At 45.1% G+C, this 25,779-nt stretch overlaps 1 protein-coding gene across 11 annotated transcripts in view; it reads left to right on the top strand.

Annotated features, from left to right (window-relative positions):
* The window catches only part of TTC7B (tetratricopeptide repeat domain 7B), a 226,892-nt gene that overhangs the window by 130,298 nt on the left and 70,815 nt on the right, over window positions 1-25,779 (top strand). For all 11 annotated transcript variants that reach the window (XR_004620268.1, XM_034642624.1, XM_034642623.1 and 8 more), the window contains 2 exons: window positions 1,183-1,255; window positions 3,947-4,107. Coding sequence is in view for 10 of the 11 variants with exons in the window: in XM_034642624.1 (XP_034498515.1) it covers window positions 1,183-1,255; window positions 3,947-4,107 (234 nt within the window). In the remaining variant the exon portion in view is untranslated. The remainder of the gene's footprint in view (window positions 1-1,182; window positions 1,256-3,946; window positions 4,108-25,779) is intronic.

Genomic DNA, 25,779 nt, shown 5'->3' with positions numbered 1-25,779 from the left:
GCCACCACCACCACCATGGTTTTCCCCACGCCCACCCTGAAGCTACCACATTTGCCTAAACAATGCCCTGATTGTTGGACTTTGCATATTTTCTGGATGCCAAATACCTGGAAGACTTTTGAGCCTTTTTCTCCACAGTGGGACGGACGGATTCAGTAAAAGGCCTTGTTACTACAGAAAACCATCCTTGGCATGTTCGATGCAGTCAAATCCATAATGATTTGACTTCCTTTTTTATCTTGAATTTGTTTTCTGCTGGTAGAAGATCCTCCTTTAATCACCGAGTGTTGACAGAAGAACATGAAGGGTTGTTTACCATCTGCCCCCCAATTTGTAATTAGTCTGCCTCATAGTGCCTTTTAAAGAGAGTAAAAGTTGGTTTTTCTCTTCCTTCCTGATTTTTCAACACAGAATTATGCCTCATGCATAGTCACATTTTGAGTTACTCTTGGTGAAGTACAGTTGACTTCCACATAAAAGCAAGAATGACTCTGTTTGCCATCAAGTAGGCCAGTACAGCCTCTTCCCATCCACAGTCGGAGGCCAGTTAATCAAACCTAGCGTCCGGCCACAGAGCCCTGCATGTCACAGTTACACAGGCTACGTTAGTAAACTGCATGGAACTTAGTAAAAGCTTCAAAAGACTGAACGAGAACACTTCTTTTCTTCCCATGGTTCATCAAAAACCAAAACCTCATTTTACAAGCAAAGCCAGGTCTTTGATTTTCATATGGTTTCTCTGAAATCCAGAAATTTGGATGAAGTAGCGTTAAGGCCAAGCCAAAACTTAACCAAAGCAGCCGTTGCCTTGCCAAGGACACTCGTAACCTCCCTGCGTCCCAGCATGACACGGTGGGCCTCTCCTGCTCATTCCAGGGGAGGCGTCTGCTGGGGGTGGGGGGTCAGACCGCAGCGCCTGTGGGTTCCTCACCTCCAGGCTCCTCCTCAAAGCCAAGGACCATGGGCTGCCATTTCAGATGCCGGAATAATACGGAAGCATGCTCCTGTGTCATACCTACACACAGTCATGAGAGGGATTACCTTTGTTAGTGGACAAAAGAGAAGAGTTTAAATGAAACATTACGTAGTTAAATACGTGGCTTTGGTGTAAAACTGCAAATGTGAATGCTCGTTGGTTAGGAAAAGTAACCCGTGTACTAATGGCCGCCAATACTTTTTCAGGGCCCACAGCCTGTCACCTACAGATCACCAAGCAGCTTTCTACCTGGCTCTGCAGCTTGCCATCTCCAGACAGGTCAGTTTCTCGCATGTTCCCTAAACTTGGTGCGGAGCTCCTTCAGCGCCTCCATCTGAGGCGGCAGCTGGTCTTCTCTCGTTCACCTGAGACGGACCTGGAGCTGGGGTCTCTTCTGAGAGGATGCTGACTCCTCACAGCACGGCCACCAGTGTTTGTATCAGTCTGAGCCCCTGCTGGGAAGACACAGGTGTCCCAGGCTCTGCTCCGGGAGATTAAGCCCACAGATCTGGAGGGTTCAGAGGGCAGCATGAGATGGTGCCCCGAGCCCAGAGTCACCAAAGAGCCTTTGTCCCTTGCTGGCAGGCCCAGTGCTGTGCTGCATGGTGGGGAATGAGCCACTGGTTGTCGTAAGGAAGATGCCAGCAGGTAGGGGTGAGAGGTAGCAGCTTCCTTTATAACATGTAGTAGATCGGGACAATCACAGTGGCTCCCTCCTCCGAATACAGGACTCAGCAACATTCTCCTTGCTGGAGAGGCCAGCTCTGCTGGCCTTCATCTTCCCAGTGGCAGCTTCCAGAAGCTGCCTTTGCCATTCTCATCCCCTCCCATCCCCTCCCAGCTGCTCTTGAGGCTCTGGCCACATGCCTGCCTGCCCACCAGGTGCAAGACACTGGTGGTAACCCCAGCACATTCCTGAGTGCTGACTGGAGGGTGAAGCAAAGGTCAGTTCCCCAGACATGCCATTCCCCGGGCAGCCCTGGGCTGTAGGCATGCCTCGGACTCCCCGCAGGCCTGGGAATGGTGTGGAGGACTGGCTTCCAGTGGTGACCCGGGGACCGAGAAAGCCAAGATGCCTCCTCTGTATGGGCCCTTTCGCCTGGTGTAGTGGGGCTCACAGCTGGACCGATGGGGAGCTGCTCCTGCAACAGCTCTGCACCGGTCCCCCCCTCCACCGGAGCTTCTCTCGCCTTCCACGCGAAGCCTCCTTCCTGTGGTGGCCTGCCCTTCTCCCTCCTCCTGCTCAGCTCTCCTGTTCAGGATCTGTCTTCCTCCCTAGACTTTAGATTCCATGAGGGCAGGGGCCCTTGTCCGTCATCCTCATCGCTTAACCCTGGCAGCTGGAACACTGCCCGACATGTGTCAGGCACCCAGTAATGCTCGTTCAATGAAGGAACCATCTTGGAATTCTTTCAAGTCAGCTAGCCCTTAAGGACGTCATGTTGCACGCTGTATCAGTCTGTCCCTGATTGCTCTGGTCACCCCTGCAAATCGACACCATGAGTGTATCTGCCTTTCGGCCCTCCTTGTAACAACAGGCCGAGTGCCGTTCACACAGTGGGTGGTCGCCTTGAGGAGAGGATAAGTGGATGGGGCCTCATGGGTGCAGCTACCACCTTTGTGGGCCCAGAGCAGAAGGCCTACACTCCGTAGAACTGCATCCCTGCTGAGCAGGGGCCTGGGGCCCTCTTACCTTTGGAGCCAATGCCATTTGAGCAGGAGGAGAGGACAGGAGGGGATCAAAATCTAGAGCTACTCTTGTCTCAGTCACTCAATAGCTAGATGGCAATGCTCAAGCCTTGTCACCTCCCTGGACTTGGCTCCCTCCCTACCAATGAAGGGCTGGGCTGCAGGAGCCCTCTCCCGGCTGTGACAGCCCTGATGCTGTGGCCCAGTGGCAGAAAGCCTCTTCAGCCAACATTTACAACTTAAATCCATCAAAAATAGGATTTCAGAGAGGAAAACGGATAGGTTTGGGAAGTTGTGGCTTCTTCCTAACAGAGTGAGGTTACTGAGGGCTGAGAAGAGGCAGGAGAGCTAAGAGGTCCGACATAGGGACTGGAGTTAGGGGGGTGGGGGACCGGAAGGAGTCCCTGCGACGGTTGTGTAAGAATGCTTCAGTCCCAAGCTCTATTTCGAAATCCAGTGTGTCAGGTTCTAATTCTCCCTGGTCACTGTTAAACCTGCAAGGAATCTCGGGTGTTCAAATATCCATTATGTATGCATTTTATCAACCCTGGTGCTTGGATGATTTTGAAGAAAGTCTTGAACAGCTCTTGCATTTTAAAGGTTAAGGTTGTCTCTGGTCCTATTTGAATTTGGATACATCTGCTTTGTATGTGGCATTGCAATTTGTTTCTTGGATGGAGTTATTTTGGGTTGTAGTTTGGAAAGGTGTGGGGGTTTGTTTGTTTGTTTGCATATTTCCTTGATGTCTAATGGAGGTGTCCAGGGCAAAGGAACTTGGAAAGACTCACAGGTGTCTGATCGTTTGGAAAGCTCTGTTTAAAGTTTTGTAACTTATTATGTACTTTAGTTTGGTAATACCTTAAAAAATGAGAACCGTTCAGCTAAGGCAGTTTAATTCCACTAAGAACCTCTGGCAACCTGTATGTGTCTCCATTGAGAGTGAAATTATCTTGGGCACAATCAAGAGTGCATCAGTTTTGTGGAAAAGAGAAGTTGTGTTTTAGGGAGAAACAAAAGATTTGGTATTGGCAGTCTTACAGAGAAACAGAGTCCCTTGCATCACTCCGTGGGTCACACGATCGCTTGAAGAGGACATCTGTTTGCATGTCTGTGGTTAATATCCTGGGCTATCAGGAAGATTAGAATCTGAATGTGGCACAGGGTGAAACGACTTTTGATGTTTACAGAGACTCAGATATTGAAGTGGTAGCTTCTTTCGTGTGTGCGCACGTGCACGCACACACGTGTCTTAAAATTCTTCCTGATTTTGTTTTAAACCAGATCCCAGAGGCTCTGGGGTACGTCCGCCAAGCTCTTCAACTTCAAGGTGATGACGCCAACTCCCTGCACCTCCTTGCCCTCTTACTGTCTGCACAGAAGCATTACCACGATGCTCTGAATATCATTGACATGGCCCTGAGTGAATATCCAGAGAATTTTATGTAAGTGCTCCTGGCCTTTTGTTTTCCCGTACTCAGAAAGTTACTCACTTTTACTCCTCCCCCTTCCTTCATTCTATCTAATTTAAGTCCTTCATGGATATCTTGAGGATAAATAGGACAAACTTCCCTTATTCTTGTTTTTCCATGATATTGGAAACAAACGTAGCCTGTTAGGTCACCCTTATTAAGTTAAAAATACCTTATTGAGTCTTTCCCAGTGTGTACCATTGGTGCATACTAGATAATTTCAGATGGGTGGTGGACGAACATTTTTACCGTTAATAGTTTTACATTTTTAAATGTACATTAAAAAATATATATACCTGCATATCGAAGTGTGATTTCATGGGAACTGTTGGTCAGAGGGAGACGACAGATTTTTTTTGAAATGAGTTGTCTTAAAGTCAATTTGAAGAAAAATATTGAGTAAATGCTAATGCAGGTATGCACGGATATGGCAGCAGTTAGACTGACTGGGCTGCAATGACCGAAGCCTGGGGAAGGTGCTTCACTGTTTGTTTGTCCTCGTTACCAGTAGCTTCCATTAATTCCAGGTGGCTGTCATATTTTAGGCAAGTTCCACCAAGGTGCCTGACCTCTTTGTGCCTTGGTTTGTTCTCAGGAACCAGAATTCCTTAAATAAATCAGTTCATCTCCGTACCTAACCTAAGAATTGCCATTATAAACTGCCATAGGCATGACTGTCTGCTTATCTCCCCAACATTCTTCCAAACCCCTGAATCCAGGCCTGTCGGGGAGGCTTGGTGGAGAAGGACATTGTCGTGTGGCCGCCTCAGTTCCCATTTTATCCTCAGTGGAGTAGCCTGGTAACCAGGACACAGAGGCCAGAAACAGTAAACACTGCGCACGCTGGCAGGTTCTAATTGTCTAAGTGGCAGTGTCAGTCGTGGCGCGGGGGCGGTGGGGAGGGAAGGAATGTGGGCAGGGGCTTGGGGCAGCTCTCTTCACTTTGGGAAATCAGCGCCGTGGCGAATGTGAAGTGGGATCCGCTGTGGCTTCATTTCTCTGCCTCATCACCTCCCTGTTTTTAATCAGTGCGTTTCAGCAGCTCTCCTTGGAAAATTGGTTCACACATTTCCATTACAAACATTTCTTTGTCTTCAAGTGAAAAGGGCACTTCTCTTCTCCCCATCGAGAAAACTCTCATTATAATCCAGGAAACCTCTGATTAGAGATTTCTTTTGTGCGTTCGGCTGTTTGTGCTGAGTGCATTAAAGGGCTTTAATGCAGTGTTTTACTTCGCACAGGCCTCACACTTGCTCCGTTGCACACACCGAGTGTATTTCTGGGTTTCATCCAAAGCTGGTTAGCCCATGGAATCTTCAGGTGGTCAGAGCACTTGAAAGAGGGCTCGGTCCTTTACCCATCAGTAAAGTACGACCTGATGCAATTGAATTCAGTTTGTCTCATCAATATTTATAAAGCAGCGTTTCCCTGCCTCCCACCCCTAACACCTTCATTAGACATTAGACTCCAGCATGTGTCTCCCTGTGTAGACAGCCTGGGGTGTCATCCGAGAGGAGGGTTATTAAACTAATAGCCACACCAGGCAGTGAGCAGTAAACAGTGGTGGCTAATATGGTAATGCTTCCAAGTGACAGCAGCTGACAGCCTTTTCAAGTAGAATAAGTAAGGAACAGCAGTAGAGATATTTGAGGAATGCGAGCCTGTTATTTTAATGTTAAGCTGTAAGCTCAAAAAAGCAAAGCATATGGCAGCAGGTCTGAGAGCAGCCGATGACTTGTTTGCTTTTTAAATATTTGTATTTCTTCCTATGTGATGGGAAACTTCTTCCCAAGAATACTTTATTAAAAGTTGGAGCCAGATGTAGTTGGTGGATCCCGTGGTTGCTTTCCAAACCCAGGGTAAAACATTTCAACACCAACCTAAACAAGATTCTGTGGGCACCTGTCCCGAATGCCTCGCAGTAGGATCTGTTTGTTTGTGACAGGCTTGTCTCCCGCAGAACCATAGACTCTCGGAAGCCTGAGAATACCTCACGTTTCTTGCGTCCCATCAGCCAGACGCAGGCTGAGGACATGGCTGATGTTTCCTCGGTACCTGCCAGATGGAGGTGAAAGCCCTTGCCACAGTCAGGCTGAGGCCTGTTTAACTGTTGGGTAGTTTAATGTTGCCTGGAGAATTGTTTTAGCCGGCCCCTTAGCCTGAAGCCGAGAATCATAGACCTATTAGTCCCTGTTAGGCTCCCTCGAGGTACTCAAACACCAACTTTCATCATTTCCTGGTGACAGCGAGGATAAGTAATACTTGAGAGACCGGCTGCCCCTCCAAGGACATTGCACTAAGCTAGTGCATTTAAGGCATTTGTAATGGGAATCACTCAGTAGTTGGTAGGAATTCATATTATCAGGATGACTAGTACTTCTCCAGTGTTCTCAAATACGATATTTTAGAATCCTTTAAAATTGTTATTAAATATTGAGTAGAAGCCAAAGGATACTTACTAAATATATTTAAAATAATAATATGACTGACACGTATACCCACTTCTTAGTTTAAGAAAAAGAAAATTAATATGGCCTATGAATTTCCTGTGTGCCCCTGTCTGTCCTATCCCCTTATCTCTCTAACATCTCCGGATGTTAACCCCATCCTGAATTCTAGGCAGAGCCTTCCCTTGTGTTTCTATACCATATATGTTCATACTCCCAAATAATAAAAATTTCTAATTTTGCATATTTAAAAACATTGTAATGGAATTGTACTGAATATATATCCTTATACTGCTTAACATTACGTTCCTGAGGCGCATCCTTATTGCACACGCAGCCATTTACTCCTTTACACTGATACGTAGTATTTTATTATATAAATATACCATGATGTATTTTTCCAGGCTGTGGAAATGGATATACAGGTTGTTTGCAGCAGTTTTCAGCTGTTAGGAACAGAGCTGCTGTAGATATTCCTGTACAGGTCTCCTGGCGCACAGGTGCACGTACTTCTCTGGGTATTACCTGGGAGTGAGATTGTTGGGTCATAGGATATGTATGTGCCTCTTCCGTTTTAGCAGATAATTCCAGACTGTTTTCCAAAGGAGCTGTGCCCGTTTATATTGCCACCGGCCGAGTCCGTGGGGCTGCACGCACCAACACTCCCCCCCCCCAACCTGCCATGTTTCAGACTTATTTCTGGCTGAGTGATTGCTGGTTAATGGTGTCACGTTGTGAGTTTAAGTGGCATGAGGTTGAATACCTTTGTCTCTGTTTATTGGCCATTCAGCTTTCCTGTTTTGTGAAGCACGGGGAGAAGTCTTTCCCCTTTGCTAATTGGGTTGACTTTTTCTTGCCAATTCGTAAATTTCTTCATGTATTATGGTTACAAGGCCTTTTGTTGGTTACATGTGTTGCAGAAATCTCATCTGTGACTTGTTTTCTGATGAACAGAAGTTCTTTTTAAAGCAGTTGAATATATCACCCATTTCCTTCATGGTTTGTACTTTCCACGTTTAGTTCAAGAAACCTTCCCTTCCCTTCTCCGGGGTCACGAAGATAGTCTCCTAAGTTATATTCTAAGAGCTCTCTTGTGTTACCTTTCACACTTAAATCTGAGGGTCCGTCTGGAAATGATGGGTGTCTGTATGGTGTGAAGGATTCGTTGTAGTGTCCCCTCCTGTGGATACCCAGTTGTCCCAGCATCACGTACTGAAAAGATCCCTTTCCCTGTTGCTCCACGTGCTACTTCTGTCTTAAATCAGATGCCCATATGTGGGTGGGGGGGGCCGGTGGGGGACTATTTCTGACCTTTCTACTTGGTTCTTTCAGTCAGTGTGCCCATCTCTGTGTGATTGCCACTTTCTGCATTCCTACAGCTTTATTATATGTGAGGTAGGTCCATCCCTGTATCTTGCTCTTCAAGAGTTTTGTGGCTATTTCAGGCCTTTGAGTTTGCATATAAATTTTTGAATCAAGTTTGTCAAGTTCAACAACAACAATATTGGAATTACGATATTGGAATTGTATTGGAGTAACAATCTAATAGCTCAGCTTGGGGAGAATTCTATATTCGTGACAGTGGGTTTTCTAATCCATGGCCATTGTACCTAATTAGTTAGGTCTTTAAAAAATACTTTTTAATGAAGTTTTACAATTTTTCTTATAAATATTTTGCCCATTTTTTTCCCTAGATCTATTCCTAGTTACCTGAAAAAATTTCCATTTGTATACACTATATGGATGCCGTCTTTTTTTCTTTATCAAATTCACTATGTACTTGTTGCTAGTGTATAGAAAGGCAGCTGATTTTTGTATATTCTCCTTGACCCAACAACTCAGCTAAACTCTTGTTAATTCTAACAATTTATATATAGATTACTTTGGATTTTCTATACAGACAATGACTTTTATCTGAAATAATTAAAATTTAGTTTCTTTATCTCTAATCCTTTGACTCTTTAAAACTGGCCTTACTGGACTTGCTAGAACCTTCAATATAGTTGAATAAAATCCTTTCAGTGTTTTACCATTAAGAATTATGTTTGTTACAAGTTTGTTTATAGATACTATTTAAGAGGTTAAGGAAATTTCCTTCTTTCTGGTTTGCTAAGAGTTGATCTTTTTAAATCATGAACTGATAATGAATTTTATCAAATGCTTTTTCTATATTTGTTGAGATGATTGTATGGTTTTCTTTAACCTGTGAATGTTATATTGATATTTTTAAATGTTAAATTAACCTTACATTCCTGGAATAAGCCCAACCTAATCATGACATATTAGCTTTTTTTAGTGGATCCAGTTTACTAATTTTTTAAGGAACATTTATATTTGTTCATGTGTGAAATAGCTTGTAATTTTCCTTTCTCATTGTATATTTGTCAGGTTTTGGCATCAAGGTTGGGCTAGCCTCATATAAAATGAGTTGGAGTGGTTCTTTTGTGTGTGTTTTAGAATCATTTGTGTAAGATTGGAATGATCTGCTTCTAGAATAATAAGTTTCGGTAGAATTTGCCTGTAAAACCATCTGGGGCTGGTTTTTTTCCTATGGAAAGACTTCTGATGCTTTTATAAAAGTGATTATAGGATATTCAGGTTTTCTGCTGCTTCTTTTATCAAGCTACGTATAACATAGAAGCTAAAATATATATAACATATATATTTTTTAAGGGTTTCATCCATTTCATCTAAATGTTAAATTTTATTGTCATGGAGCTGTTCATGTTTTTTAATTATCTGTTTGTCATACAGCACCTGCGGTTAAGTCTTTTTTCATTCCTAATATTGCTTAATATGCTTTCTTTTTGATGTTCTTGAACAGTCTTGCCAGAAATTTGTCTGTTACATTGATCTGTTCAGAGAACCAGCTTTTTTATGGTGTCAACTATATATTTACTTTCTCTTGCATGAATTTCTGTTCTTATTTCTAACAGTTCCTTTTTTCTTTTTTCTTTGAGTTTGTTCTGTTTTATCTGGTTTTCCTTCTTAATCTCTCAAATTAGGTGTTTTGTTCATTAATTTTTGTCTTTCTTATTTTCCGACATAAACATTTAAGACTAAAAATTTCCCGCCAAGTGCTGCTTTAGTTGTAGACCACAGTTTCAACATCTGAAATTTTTATCATCCTTTCATTCTAAATCATTTTAAATTTCCATTCTTCTTCTTTAATTCCTTAGTTATTTTAGAACTGTTTTCTAATTGTCAAATATATGGGTTTTATCCACTTACCTTTTGCTAATGGACTTTTAACAACTTCACTGAATTGTGCTCAGAGACTGTCATCTATATGAACTTGAAATGGGTTGAGGCTTGTTTTGTGGCCCAGCATGTGGTCACGTCTTATGAATCCTCCAAGTGTGCTTGAAAAGAATGCTCTCCGCATTTGGGAGTACATTTTTATACGTTGTATTAGATTAAGCTTTTAATACCGCTATTCAGATCTTCCTTATTCTTACTAATGGTTTTTGTTTACTGGTCAATTTTTTTTTAATTTTTTTTTATTATATTTTGTTAGTCACCATACAGTACATCCCTGGTTTCTGATGTAAAGTTCGATGATTCATTGGTTGCATATAACACCCAGTGCACCATGCAATACATGCCCTCCTTACTACCCATCACCAACCTATCCCATTCCTCCACCCCTCTCCCGTCTGAAGCCCTCAGTTTGTTTCTCAGAGTCCATAGTCTCTCATGCTGGTCAATTATTGAGCAGAGATACGTTGAAATCTGCCACTGAGATGGTAGATTGTCCTATTTCACCACACAGTCATAGCGGTGTTTGCTTTATATAGTTTAAAGCTGTGCTCTTAGGTGCATATAAATTTAGAATTGCTATGTCTTCCTGGTAGATTCAACCCTGTATCATTATGTAAGAAGTTACATAATTCATTTTGCCTCAGAATCTAGTTTGGATGCTATCCACAATACTTATCTACATTTGTGTGTCCATATACAGGTACACATATGCAGTGTGTGTATGTGTGTGCACACGTTTGTGTGTGTATACTGGAGTACCTTTCTTCATTCTCCTACTTTCAGCTTTTTATATTTTTATGTTTTAGGGTCACTCTTGTGCTCATTATATACAGCTGATTTTTTTTTTTAACTCAGACTGACACTTATCTGGAACATTTAGTTCATTTCCATTTACTGTAAATACTGGTACATTTGTGTTAGTATCTCCTGCTTCTTCTGTGCTTTCTCTTTGTCATGCCCTTTCTTTCATAGGCTATCCTCTCTCTTCCTACCTTCTTTTAGGTTAATTATGTTTTTGTTACATGTCTTTTTTTCTTACTGATTTGGAAAAGAAGCATTCTGTTTTGGTTGTTGTTTAGTGATTATCCTAGAAATTTTAGTGAGGGTCTGTTGCTGGCACACTTTCTCAGTTTGTATCTGAAAATATATTGGCTTTACTCTCAAAAGAGCTTTTCCAACTGGATATATAATTCTAGGCTCGCATTTTCTCACAGCACAAATGATCTTGCTCCTCTTGTAGCTGTTGAGAAGTCAACTGTTTGTTTAATTTTAGATCATTTTAATGTCATCTGTCTTTTCTCCCGGGCCTCTACCAATTGCTGCTGTTGCCGGCACTGTACATTCTCACTGTGAAACAGCTCAGAGTGGCTTCTGCTCCATCGGAGTCACGAGGCCATCTTAAACTGTGCGTTGGTATTGTTTATTCATTTCTAGAAAATTCTTAACCATTATTTCTTCAAATACTTCTTCTCTTAACAGATAGCATAGAGTTGGACCCTGCTTTTTTTTTTTTTTTTTTTAAGTACACTCCATGCCCAGCATGGAGCCCAGTGCAGGGTTTGAACTTATGACCCTGAGATCAAGACCTGAGCTGAGATCAAGACGCTTAACCTACTGAGCCACCACGGTCTTGCTTTTTTATTTAGTCTGATAATTCCTGCCTTTTGTCTTCAGTGTTTCATCCATTCACATTTAATGTAAGTCATGGTATGGTTGGATTTATTTCTACAATTTCTCTATGTGTCATTCTTATTTTGTTCCTCCTGAACTACCTTCTTTTTCTGTTGAAAAATTATTTTTGTAAACCCTTTAACTATTAAATACCTAAACAAAGGAATGAGAAATCACTTGCTGATGATGTAGTGAATGTCTTTAATGCATTGCAAGTGTTCTCCAAAATAAAATCGAACAAAGAATCCATTTTTATGTTGAAGAGTGTTTGTAAATTCAGGTAGATTCACTATCTACTGTACGTGGTAGAGGAGCTGTGATATTTCTTCTTTTGAAATGCAGCTTTGCCAAAATTTCCAAATTGATGACTACGTTTTACTTAGTAGTTTTCCTCATTGGCCCAAGAAGATAGAAGTAGGTGCCAGGTGAGGTTTGGAACAGTTGTCTTTCCCGAGGACAGTGCGGCAGTCTGTCAGCCAACGCTTTGATCAGCCCCTCACAGACTTTGTGTTTCTGCCATGGGGATTCACTTTTAGACAAAATATTGGGACGAGAGCCAACAATTTGTTGCTTTTGGTCTTGGGAAAATATATCAGATAGTATCATACTTAACAGTGGCATCTGAGAACGGTAGTGTGACTAAAATGTTTCATTCTTTTTTTTTTTTAATTGTGATGTTAGTCACCATACAGTACATCGTTAGTTTTTGATTTAGTGTTCCATGATTCATTGTTTGCATATAACATCCAGTCCTCCATGCAATACGTGCCCTCTTTAATAACCTTCACCAGGCTAGCCCATCCCCCCACCCCCCTCCCCTCTAAAACCCTGTTTGTTTCCTGGAGTCCATAGTCTCTTGTGGTTCATTTCCCCCTCTGGTTTACCCCCCTTTCATTTTTCCCTTCCTTCTCCTAATGATCTCCCTGTTATTCCTTATGTTCCACAAATGAATGAAACCATATGATAATTGTCTTTCTCTGCTTGATTTATTTCACTTAGCATAATCTCCTCCAGTCCGTCCATGGTGCTGCAAATGTTGGGTAATCATCCTTTCTGATGGCTGAGTAATATCCCATTGCATATAGGGACCACATCTTCTTTATCTATTTGTCTGTTGAAGGGCATCTCGGCTCCTTCCACAATTTAGCTATTGTGGACAATGCTTCTATGAACATTGGGGTGCATATGGCCCTTCTTTTCACTACATCTGTATCTTTGGGGTAAATACCCAGTAGTGCAATGGCTGGATCATAAGGTAGCTCTATTTTTAACTTTTTGAGGAACCTCCACATTGTTTTCCAAAGTGGCTGTACCAACTTGCATTCCCACCAACAGTGTAGGAGGGATCCCCTTTCTCCACATCCTCTCCAACATTTGTTTTCTTGCCTTGTCCATTTTTGCCATTCTAACTGGTGTAAGGTGGTATCTCAATGTGGTTTTGATCTGAATTTCCCTGATGGCTAATGATATTGAACATTTTTTCATGTGTCTGTTAGAATGTTTTATTCTAATTCAGCAAGACTTACAGTGGCCGCGAAGGGCAACCACAGCTAGGTATAGTCTCTTGCCCTGAGACAAATTGTGGTTGCGCAGCTTTGCTAATTATAGATTTTTAATTGATTTGAATTTTAATCTTTCTTATTTAAACCATCAAATGTTACACGAAGCACAAGAATGTGATTTTTGGAACTTCTCAAGATACAAATCCCAAGTGGCATCATTGAGGTGTTTTGACAACTCTTTTAAGTATGTTTTCTGACCCATAACTTTGATACATGAGGAGATCCTGAAACAAGTCCTCAGTCACCTGGCCAGAAGACCACCAGCTTCTCTAAACACTTCCGTGTATGATCTTCTACTCTCGTACCTGCGAGAGCAGATTCTGTCACATGATCACGTTTCTTTTTACACCAACGGGAACTAACTAGGGAAAGAAGTGAACATACGCAACGTTTATTCATTCAGTTATTTAGCATTAATAACCACTGGCGTATATATACACCTTGGTATAGACAACTCTCATCAGCACTTAACACGTTTTTTTTTAAGTGGGCTCCATGCTGGCCCCAATTAGGGCTTGAACTCATGACTCTGAGATCAAGAGTCAGATGCTTAACCGACTGAGCCACCCAGGCGCCCCAGCAATTAACACATTTTAAACTAATTTAATCATCGTAAGAACCATGGTAGATTATATTATCATGCCTATTTTACAGATAAGGAAATGGAGGCACAGAAAAGTAAACTAATTTGTCCAAAATTACCCGCCTTGTCAGTGGTGGAGTCATGATTTGAACCCAGGTGGTCTGGCCTCAACATCTGTGCTCTTAACCACTGCTTTTGAAGCACTGAGTTCCTACCACATTCCACGTGCCATGCTAGGTATCAGGAATGCTGCCATGAATAAGAGAAAGACAGTTTACGCTTTCTTAGAGCTAGCAGTCCACATGAACAGGATGTTTATGCTGTTTCCCCTGTCAATCTTGTCAATAAACTGGAAAACATGGTTAGGATCATTCTTGACCCAAGTGGAGCATGTATCTGTTTTTTTAAAAAAATCATTACTTGGCAAGTAAGACTGTCTCTTTCTCACTCTGTCTTACACTCTATTTAAGTTGAAAAATGATATTAAGTAATGTTTTGACGTAGTGATCACTGAGAAGCCTGGTGCTGTGGGCTATTGTTAAGCCTGAGCTGAGTGATAAGAGTAACGAACACGCCCATTACATTTGCACTTGATAGAAAGTTGGGCCACAAAGAAAGATTGTTCTCATTAACTCAAGAGAAGTAATCTGTGGATACCTGAAGGGGGTCTGGGAGGGATGAGTGCAAGGTTACCAACCCAGGGATGCCCACCTCTCGGATACAAGTTGGAGAGGAGGATCTTGGGGCAAAGGAGGGTGGGGAGCAGCCTCAAAGACACCATGGATCAAAGTGGAGCAAATTCAGTGGTGCAATAGCTTATTGAAAATCAACTTTCCATGGAACACTACATCAAAAACTAATGATGTCCTGTATGGTGACCAACGTCATATAATTTAAAAAAATAAATAAAAACGAAAAAAAAAAGTCAACTTTCCACAACAAAAAAAAAAACCCAAACAACAATTGGGCAAAGAAACTTTTCTCCAGAGTAGATATTCAGCTGGTCAATAAGCACATGAAAATATTCTTAGCATCACTAATCATTAGGAAAATGCAAATCAAAACCCCAGTGAGATACCACTTCATAGCCCTTAGGATGGCTGTTTTACACACAAACACACACACACACACACACACACACACGACAGAAAGTCACAAGTATTGGCGAGGATGTGGAGAAACTGGAACCTTTCTGTTCCGCTGGTGGGAATGTAAAATGGTGCAGCCACTGTGGAAAATAGTACGACAGTTCCTCAAAAAATTAAAAATAGAATTGCCATATGACCCAGCAATTCCACATCTGGGTAAGTACTCAAAAACATTGAAAGCAGGAACTCAAATAGATATCGCACACCCGTGTTCACAGCAGCATTATTCACAGTAGCTAAGAAGGTAGACGCATCCCACATGCCCACTGATGAATGAATGGATACACAAAATGTGATATATGTGTACAGTGGAATATTATTCAGCCTTAAACGGGAAGGAGATTCTGACACAAGCTACCACATGGATGAACCTTGAGGACATTACGCCAAGTGAAATAAGCCAGTCACCAAAAGACAAATACAGTGTGGTTACTCTTATATGAGGTTCCTAGAGCAGTCAAAATCCCAGAGGCAGAAAGTAGATCAGGGGTTGCCAGGGGCTAGGGTAAGGGGAGAATGCGGAGTTATCATTCAATGGGTTTGGAGTTTCAGTTTTGCAAGAGGAAGAACATTCTGGAGACGGATGGTATTGGTGGTGGCTCAGTGATATGAAAGTACTTAATGAACTGTACATGTTAAAATGGTAAATTTTATGTTATGTATATTTTGCTAGAGTTTAAAACAAAAATCAGCTTTCCAGCCTCTCCTTTTCAACCTGTGTAGTGATGGGAGGGTTTTCAGCATTCTTGGGAGGTTGCGATAAGAAGGCTGGGGCCCCTTCTGCTCTGGGATTCTCTGGCTCTGGGTCATGAAGCCACCGCTCTTCTGGGAGGGGGTGGCTGAAGCAGAGTGGCAGCCTCCTCCCCCTGTGCCAGCCCACTTATGCAATCTTTCTGGGAGGTTCTGGGTCTCTGGTGTTGCCTTCAGTGAATGGAGGTGCTTGTTAAGAGACAGCATACCGAAAAGGCAATGAAAAATGGCTTAGAAACTGAAAATTGGGTTTGTGAGGCAAGGGTAGAAGAACTGGAAAAGAAGAAATGGCAGAGAAACGTATTTGAGGCCCTATTGGTGTATGAGAAGACCCTTCCTTCTCCAGGACTAGGGATGGCCTTGTCCTCAGACTGGGAGTTGTACTGGCCCAGTCTCTGCTCCCCAAGTCCATGTGCTTGCGGCTGTTTGGCCCCCAGTCTAAGGTCCTCACGGGGTATCCTGCTTCCTCTCCAGAGAGTTCCCCTTTTCCTGGTTATTTCAGAGTATGCTGGAGAGAAAGCAGGACATCCCACTCTCCCATCACAGGAGAGAGAGCTCTTTGGGCGGCCTGGCAGCTGGGAGAGGCCAGGGCAGCCACACCAGAGTTCTCTATGCCTGATGGTGGCCTGCAGGTTTATTTATTTTGGCGCTTTTCTGTCCAAGATCTCAAGTTCTTCTAAGTGTCTCATTCAACAAGTCAAAGTATGGAGTATCTCATCAGACTTAATGCAAGGTGTTTCCTGCAAACTCTGGATCCCCAACACCTAGCCCAGCAGTTGCCATGCCGCACACATTAATACATGTTTGCGCAATGAATGGTTGAAAAGAATGACCCTGCTGAGCAGTCTGGGAGCCTTAGTTCACAGCTAAGCTTGTGTCTACCTGTGTTTCTCCGATGGTCCATTTTGGTCTGAATCTGCCAAGTTTGCTATATAAAATAATGATTTCTGCTTACTGCAGAAATGTGGGTCATGGAGATCCCCTGTTAGTTACCCAGCCAACTGTGCAGAACACGTCCGACAGTCCAAATACAGTTGAATGTCAGTGCATTCGTAATGGTCTTTTTGCATTTTAAGGTCGTGAAAGTTTATTGCTTAGTATTTGTTTAAAAACAAAACCAAACAGGGGCGCCTGGGTGGCACAGCGGTTAAGCGTCTGCCTTCGGCTCAGGGCGTGATCCCGGCGTTATGGGATTCGAGCCCCACGTCAGGCTCCTCTGCTATGAGCCTGCTTCTTCCTCTCCCACTCCCCCTGCTTGTGCTCCCTCTCTCGCTGGCTGTCTCTATCTCTGTCGAATAAATAATAAAATCTTTAAAAAAAAACAAAAACAAAACCAAACAAAAACATCTGAGAGGAAAGAAGATAAGACAATCTCCACATTTATCCCATGAGTATCTCGTGGGAATCTTGAGCCAGAAGCAGCTGGTGGGGATCAATAACCCCACCCACAGATGATCTGATTCACTGTCCTTTGAACACCTCCCTAGTTAAAGGTCAGAGAGCCCCCACTTTCTGCCGAGGCCGAGGAAAGCAACATCCCCGCCTTCGTGCCGCTCACGGTGACACATTAAGAATTACTCTGAAGTGTACCGAGTGCCTCAGAGGAAACAGAGATCGCCACCCTGGCCCCTGGAGAGCAGCGCTCCCTGTGAAAGCTCCAGCCCCCAGGGACAAGGGTCCTGCTTTTGGTCTCCTTCGCACCGCTGAAACAAAGCCAAGCAAAACCCAACCAAACCCTTCGTGCTGTACTCCACAAGAACACCAGGACGTCAAGTCAGGGAATGTGGGAAACGTAAAACAGGCCAGGATTCACAGCGCAGGTTCCTGGTGCAAGGACGCGAAGTCCCATCTGGCATCCGATCCCAGAAAAGCATTGTCCACCTCTGGTCCCAGAGTGCTGGCTCAGTTTCCCAACACCCTGCCCAGTTTCCTCCTTCCTGGCTCCCACCCTGACTTTGAGTGGAGGCTGCCATTTTGATCCTATAGAGCCTCACGGATTCCTCTGTCTTTGTCACATCTGGCTCTGGGCTCTGCCCCTTCTAGGCCCGGGTGATTGGAGGATTCCCATTCTTTTCCCATCTGCCATCATCCACCAAAATAGACCCAGACGTCTCCTTTCTTCACTTGAGCTCCCATCCTTAGACTTGGGAATATGGGGAAATCGGGGCCATGGGAGCTATGTCAGAAATAAAGACAGGGAGGGGCGCCTGGGTGGCACAGCGGTTAAGCATCTGCCTTCGGCTCAGGGCGTGATCTCGGCGTTATGGGATCAAGCCCCACATCGGGCTCCTCTGCTGTGAGCCTGCTTCTTCCTCTCCCACTCCCCCTGCTTGTGTTCCCTCTCTCGCTGGCTGTCTCTATCTCTGTCAAATAAATAAAATCTTTAAAAAAGAAAAGAAAAGAAATAAAGACAGGGAAATCCTCCAGAGAGATGGCCTTTGGGGAGGGGCTGGTCAGTAGAGTTGCTTGTGGTCAGTCCCTCCCACATTTTGGAAATGACCAAGGGCTTTGTGGTTCAGAGAGAATAGGTTTTTGGGTTTTTTTTTTTCCAAGCCAGATAATTTAATGGGAAGACTTACTTTCAAATATTTCCTGTTCACCCATTTACTTACTAGATGGCTACTGTGCCAAAGGCTCTTGCTCACCAGCTTACTGAGCTAAGCAGAGTCAAGGAGTCCTCGGCCCCTCACACCACCGTGAGACAGCGCTCGAGACAGTCCTGACCGTCCATGTCTACTCTGTTGCTGTGGATAGCACCACGTGAAAGGGCGCCTTCAAAAAAATGCCAACCTCAGACACAGGAGGAGGTCTTTGAGACACGGGCAGTGTGATTCCAGGCGTGTTTTTCATTCACCCTGTCAGTGTCATTTCCAGCTTGGGTGCTGGTTCTAGTCACTAGTCTGAGTTGAGATTTATAGCCGAACTGGGAGCAAAAAAATGAGCCAAACGGGGGTTTCTTAAGGTGATTTATTTTAGCTAAATATGTCAGTTGTTTGTTCTAAAAATACCGCTAGAGGGATGGGGGAGTATTCCAGATTGTTGACACTTTGACTGAAATGAGAAGCGAAATGTAATTGATAGGGGATCTAACAGGAGTTCCTGCCTGTCATAAAGAGGAGGCCGGATTAGGATACCGGGAGGTGCAGCCGAAGCCTCACAGACAGCGGGCTGGTCCACAGCGCCCGCCCCATCCAGGATGAGGGGCTGCAAAGTTCTGCAGGGCGAGGTTTCTGCTCCTGATACTTGAGTTTGTTAAATAAGTGTGGGGTCCATCTCCCCAGGACCCAGCAGCCCTGGGAGCCTGGGCCGAGATGACACTCAGGGTGACAGCGAGGCCAGTATGGGGAAATGCTGAATGACCTCCCAGAAAGCCCGGCACGTCAGGCGGTATCTCCTTCTTGAGCAACTCGGGACCTTCAAAGTGGTCAGATTTGTAGAACTTCCTCAGTGGTTAAAAACTCCCAGACAGAACTTCACGGTTAAGCCACTGGGGCCAGTTCCTGGGCAGGACTTTATCCCTAGAGAAGAGTCATAGTCTTCAGACCCCCCCTTTGGTGCTTTGTTGGCAAACCAGCCGGAAGTCAGCGTGTGCCTTGGGGTTTTGCAAAGACAGCCAGGTACTCAGATTTGACTCCTGAAAAGCTTGTAAACTAGGGGTTTCTGTCTGGTGGCCTGCGACTTGACATTTGCTCGCCGAGTCCCATTAGGTCAGCACACATTTTAAAAATGTTTGGATTTGATTACCTCTTGGGTAGGCAGGCATGACTCCAAACGCTCCCTGACATCTTGAGCCCAGCTCCTATTTACTTGCCTGGTTGTGGAAGACATTTGAGTTTTCCATCCCCGGTGAGGACTCCCAATGGCAGTAGATGACCATTCAGTGCTCTGTACACTCAGGGGGTGCCCTGTACATGGGTAGCAATGTGAATGTGCCCCCTGGGTTGGTACGCTGACCCTCCCTGGAGAGACTCTCAGGGAGGACCTGGACGGGGTTCTAGGGCAGCCATCAGAAAGCCATCCCAGGAATCCCTCCAGAAGGGATGGAAGCATTCTGTGCAAGATCATGGGTAGTGGCCCCCTTCATTTGTGAGCTTAATGGAAGTGGTTGATCAGAATTCCCACTGAATTGAAGCATAAAATACTCCCAAAATTCTTAGTGGAGTGAAATGAACACAGGCAGAATTTCCTAAACGTGGGGGCTATGGGAACTCTTTCCTTTGGAGGTCTTTTAAAAAAATCAGCCCATTGAAGGTTAGGATGGAGAGTTATGAACCAGAGTGGGGGTTCCTGAACTTAAATTTGCACACGAATCACACGGGCGTCATGAAGATCCTGGTGCATTGGATCTAGAGTGGGTGGCTAGTCTGCATTTCTCACAAGCTCCCGGGGCTCCCTGAGGCTGCCTGCCCCAGACCACACTCTTGAGTAATGGAGCATTACGGGGACCGCTCAAGGCCTTGTCCAGCTTTGGATTAATTGGAAAGATCTATATTCTTTTTCTAATGAGCCAATGAACAGTGTGTCAATATAGCAATGAGGTCAGCCAAATGGTCAAAGAAATTGTCTATTTCCTGTGTAACAGTTGAGTAGATAGACCATTCATTCCGGTGACGTTTACTGAACATTCCCCATTAGCGAGTCCCGGAGCAGTATTTGATGTCACGTGAACTGGTTCCTTACTGCCCCTCCCTTCCAGCTATTTTCAGAGGACCCTCAGGATGGTTCGAGGGCACGGCTCTGGGGCCGGCCTGGCTGTAAACCCAGCATCGTTGTCCCCTCTGGTGGGGAAGGGGGCCCTACTGAAGTGTGTCAGGCCCAGTAGCTCACAGGCCAGGCACGGTATTGATTTTCAGCGGCAGTGACTCAGCCCAGGATCAGAGGCTGCTTTTTTGCCGAGAAAACTACCATCCGGGATTGGGTTGCTTTGAAGCCCAGCCAGGAGAGGCTCCAAGAGCAGCACACAGTAGGCCATCAGGAATGTTGGTGACAATGACATTGAGTTAGATTCCCTTCTTGAAAGCCACACTGGAACCTGGAAGAAACCCCTCATTCTGCTCTGACGGCTTGGTTCGATTTATTGGATAACATTTCCTCTGCCTGACCAGCGACGGGCTGCTTCTGGATCCTTTCAGACTTTGTTCCCAGCTGACTCATCTGGCTTCAAATTCTCATCTATCTTCCCCTCGTCACCACATGCTTTTGGCACATCTCCTTTGATTTCTCTTACCGTTCTGATCCGTGGCTGCCAACCATCTTCTCGATGTAAAATATCATTTCAACATACCTACACCCCCCAGCCCCACTCGGCCCGACCCGTTTCTTTTACCTGGTGACAGATTCTCACTTTCTTTCAGGTGTATGGCAGCCAGACCCACCTCAGCTCCCGGGTCAGACTCCCCGGAAGTGAGAGATGGGGATGGCATTCAAGGCCCCCACGGCCATTGCCTCACTTGGGTGGAGACCATGCGCTTTTCTTCACAGCTGTTTTGCATCCCTGCCTACGTTCAGCAGATAAACGAAGAGCATGCTGAGCCCAAGAGCATTCAAACACAGGCCAGCACAAAATACCAAATGTTCAAGGTTCCTGTGATTTTCATTCTGGATCAGCTGCCTTGAACACGGCATTGACAGATCGGCTAATTAGTGTGGGGTTTTGTGTATTAATATGCATATTTCCTCCTTGATGCACTTAATGAGCGCAGTTTTTTTTTAAATACCAGATGAGGTTGGAGGGAATCATTAATTTAATATTTCTCTAAAATTTTCACATTTTCTGTCCTTGAGAGTTCTTCACCAGAAGGCTTTGTAAGGCATGTGAAATTTCAGAATTTAGGAATATCTACCCTTGGGCGCCTGGGTGGCTCAGTGGGTTAAGCATCTGACTCTTGATTTTGGCTCAGGTCATGATCTCAGGGTCATGAGATCAAGCTCTGTGTCAGCTCCGTGCTGGGCGTGGAGCCTGCTTAAGATTCTCTCTTTCTCCCCCTCCCTCTGCCTCTCCCCACCTCCCTCTCTGGGAAAAAAAAAAAAAAAGGAAGGAAGGAAGAAAGAAAGGCCCTTCTACCTTTATCTCAGGCCCCAGTCTCGCATCCCAGATTCCAGACAGCACTCCCGAGCATATTGTGGACACTCACACCTCCCTGCCTACGCCAGAGATGTTGTCCATCTGCCTCCCTGAAAGGCCCCACCCCAGCGCCCCTTGAGAGGGCCCCACTTCTTGTCTGCAGTCTTCCATGACTCTCAGACAGAGTCTCCCTTTTGTACTGCTGCAGAACGTTGTCCCTGTGTCCATTCATCACATACCATGTGTACAGAACACTAGACCATGAGCAAAGATACCATGTCGGATTCCCCTATGTAGCCTCAGGGGTATAATGGGCACTTTGAAAATTATTGACAACAGGGGCACCTGGGTGGCTCAGTCGTTGGGCCTCTGCCTTCAGCTCAAGTGATGATCTTAGCATCCTGGGATCGAGGCCCGCATCGGGCTCCCTGCTGGGCAGGGAGCATGCTTCTCCCTCTCCAGCCTGCTTCTTCCTCTCCAGCTCCCCCGTGCTTGTGTTCCCTCTCTCGCTATCTCTGTCAAATAAATAAATAAAATCTTTAAAAAAAAAATTATTGACAAGGGGCTCCTGGGTGACTCAGTCAGTGAAACGTCCAACTTCGGCTCAGGTTATGATCTCTGGGTCCTGGGATCGAGCCCTACGTCAGGCTCCTGGCTCAGAAGGAAGTCTGCCTCTCCCTCTCCCCCTGCCTTTCCTGCTCCCCCTGCCTCTCCTGCTCATGCTCTCTCTCTGTATCTCACTGTCTCAAATGAATAAATAAAATCTTTAAATAAATAAATAATAAACTGATGACCAAATTTGAATCCATTATCAGGTACACTGACATATAGGTGGACAACTGTACAAATACAGAATTTTAACAGAATAAAAAATCTTTTATACGTATGAGGTGAGGAAGGAAATAGCTTTCTGCCTGAGGCTGGGGGTCATGGAAGGTGACCGACAGTGGGGTTGTCACAGTTGGGCGTGGGAGGGGCCCTGGGGAGAGGACTTCTGGGAGGTCGATGCAGCACCGTGAGCGCAGCATGGAGATGTAAGGGTCTACAGTGAGCTCAAGGAGTGGCCCCTGAGGTCTGGCAGGATAAAGTTAAACCAATATTACTCTAGAGGGGAGGGTCTCGTGGTAGGGGGCAGTTTCCAGGGAGTTAGGAAAGTCTTCCTGGGGATGATCATTAGACATTAAACCTGGCCCTGACAAAATGCCACTTTGATACATTCCCTAAGATGCCCTAGGACAAGTCACAATGCCACATGCCCCAGAGTTTCACCAGGGGGGTGTATCTTCTTTCTAAATTCTACACCAAGCCAAACGCAGCTGTTATTTCAAGACGTATCTTGGAAGTCGTAAGAAATTCCAAAAATAGGGTTAAATACTATTTCTCTTCGGTTTAGTGATTTACTGAGTCCTTCAAATGAGTAGAATTTTACACACAGTGGACTTTGGGGTGAAAGAGGCAAGTCACAAAAAGCACAGGCCAATGAGATCATTTTTTGAAGAAGCGTGGATGATGTATCCTAGGAACAATTCCCCAGAAGCACGAACCTCATCTTCCTGCGGCCCCACTTGAGTTCCAGGGCCAGAGTCTGTCCCTAAACCAGGAATCCTGCCCCTTATTTGTGGCCAGGTCCTTTCTTCTGCTTGGACTCTTAAGTTCTTTGAGGGCAAGGGACTATATTTTGTACCCACTTTTAATCTACACAGTAACACAGGTCTTTGCACGTCATAGGGTTGTAAGTATTTGGCAACGGATTAGAAAATGCTGTCTATCTTCATTAATGTCAGGAGTGCGGTTAGAATATTTTAAGTCGCTCTCCTGTGTTTCTTGTTCAGTGGATCTGGGTTTGCAGTTCTGTTCTACCAATGACTGGCAGCGTGAACTCGGGTAAATTACTCTCAACCTAACCTGCAGGGTTGGTGTAAGAATCAGTGATTAAATATTTAAAGTGTCTGGCAGAAGCTGTTGTTCCTATTTTGCTTGTCTTGAAAGCAGAAGTTTCCTGGCTTGTTGCTTATTACTCCACAGTTGAGAGCTCTCGTATTTTCTGGAATTGCGTTTCCATTTGGGAGCTTTAGCTCCTAGTACCTAAGGTTGGCTTTACTAAGGTGGGGGGGCGGAGAGGAGGAGCTATTTGACCTGAAAGATGAGTAGATGCTTAAAAAGCAGAAATGGATGGAAAAGGCATTCCAGACAGAAAGAATAATAGCATGTGCAAAGGCCCAGGGTCATGAAGGAGAGTGACATGGAGGAAGTTGATCATGGCTAGAATGGGAGACGTGCACGACGGGCAGTGGGCAGACCGAGGCTAAGCATTTGGGCAGGAGCCAGATCAGGAACAGCATTGTGTGTGAGATGCTAGATTCGGGCTATCAGTAACGTAGTCAGATTCGTCTGTCAGCAAGCTTCTTCTATTCTTCATTAATTTCCTGTACGTTTCAGTGAGTCTTGAACCAAAATTGTTGTAAATAGGTTGATGAACTTTGAGCCAGGTATAGGGGGGTGGGAACAGACTACTTTCCCAGCACGTGACTTACCAAGAGAAGCACCTTACTTAATTCATGGTCGGACTTGGCTGATGTGGGCGGCAAACCGTCTCAGCCTGCAGCCCTCCCCCCGCCCGCTCTGCCGGGTTGGCAGTTCCACATGCTGGAATGTCGTTGATGTTGGTTTGTCCCAGGCTTTTTCATGACTTCTTTTTTTTTTTTTTTTTAAGATTTTATTTATTTTTTTGGGAGAGACAGAGAGAGCAGGAGTGGAGGGGAGGAGCAGAGACAGAGGGAAAAGCAGGCTCCCCGCCAAGCAGCAGGGAGCCCAACATGGGGCTCCATCCCAGGACCCCAGGATCAGGACCTGAGCCGAAGTTAGACACTTCACCGACTGAGCCACCCAGGTGCCCCCTTTTTCGTGACTTCTTGTTTTGTCCTCAGGGTTTCCTCAGTAGATTGAATCTGTAATATCTTCGGACATCAACTGCAGCAAACCAGTGCCAAGCATTGTTTGTGTTCTCATCATTTCTGTGCTAATATAGCACACACCCAGCCAGATGTTTTCGAACAGTCTTGAAATGTGTGAGCAGGGTCCACAAATGTGATGACAAGCATCACTTGTCCTCTTTTCGGGATTGTTCTCTGCCCTTAGCCAAGCCAAAGTTTGGGGATGTGGAGAGGAGGAGTTGTCTCCTGGAGGCGGTGCCTCTGTCTCCTGCTCTTACGTGTGCCTCCAAGGGAATACCAGGGTTCAGCTTGTCGGGGTGTTCTGCCTATCGTCTGGGAGGCATCTGACAGCAGCTGCGAGGCTTTGTTTTTGCTCCCCAGCCCGTGTTTTCTGACTCCTCTCTACCAGTCTCTCTCTCATGCTGTTCCTCCTGCTTCACTTCCAGGTGCCTTTCCCATCATTTGTGCTCAGCAGTTCTACTATTGTTCTTCCTGTCTGGTTCTCTTAAATTCAGCCCACACCTTTTCAACTCCATATCCTGAGTCAAGTGTTTGAAAGCTGTTATTTCATGTTAATTAGAAGTTCTTTTTCCAGCCAAGAAGCCTTGCGTGCAACCGTTCCCCCAAGTTGAGGCTTAGAGACGAGCTCTGGCATTTTGTACTTTGGGAACAGTTAAAGGACAATTGGAGCTCACCACCACCGCATGCGGGGCAGCCTTCCCTACGGCCTCACGGCCCTCCCTGGGGCAGGCGAGCTCCAAGCTTGGCTAAGCCAGAAGAGCTCAGTGCGCCTCCTGGAGAACATCACCACAGTCCTATGTGGTGTCTCCGTTGGCCAAAATTCCTTGGCAGCCAGACCCGGGGGGGGGGGGGGTCTCTGGCCTCTGAATAGGTCTCTACCAAATGCTGCAAGGTGACCTTTTGGCAGCTTCTCCTCCCTTTGTAACACATCTCCCAGTTGACTCAAGTTTGGTGGGAGATTCTGGTGGAAAAAGGCTTCCACCACTTTCTGGACTGGTGAAGAAATTAGCAGGAGGTGGCACCTGGGTCCTTAGAAACCCCTCAGGGAACTTCCACTTCTTGAGATGTTCTTGAGCAGAAGTCAAGCCCCATCTCACGTCTGGCCTCACCCTTTATGCCCACCTGCTTGTAGATCAGAGGCTGCATCCCTGTCCTCACCTGGCCCGTTGCCATCCTCCCAGGTGTCCGCAGAGCCAGGCTCGAAG

The sequence above is a fragment of the Ailuropoda melanoleuca genome, chromosome 14, assembly GCF_002007445.2.
Source record: "Ailuropoda melanoleuca isolate Jingjing chromosome 14, ASM200744v2, whole genome shotgun sequence".
Lineage (NCBI taxonomy): Eukaryota > Metazoa > Chordata > Mammalia > Carnivora > Ursidae > Ailuropoda > Ailuropoda melanoleuca.
The sequence above is the reverse complement of the archived record's forward strand: the minus strand, read 5'-3'. Positions and strand labels throughout refer to the sequence as shown.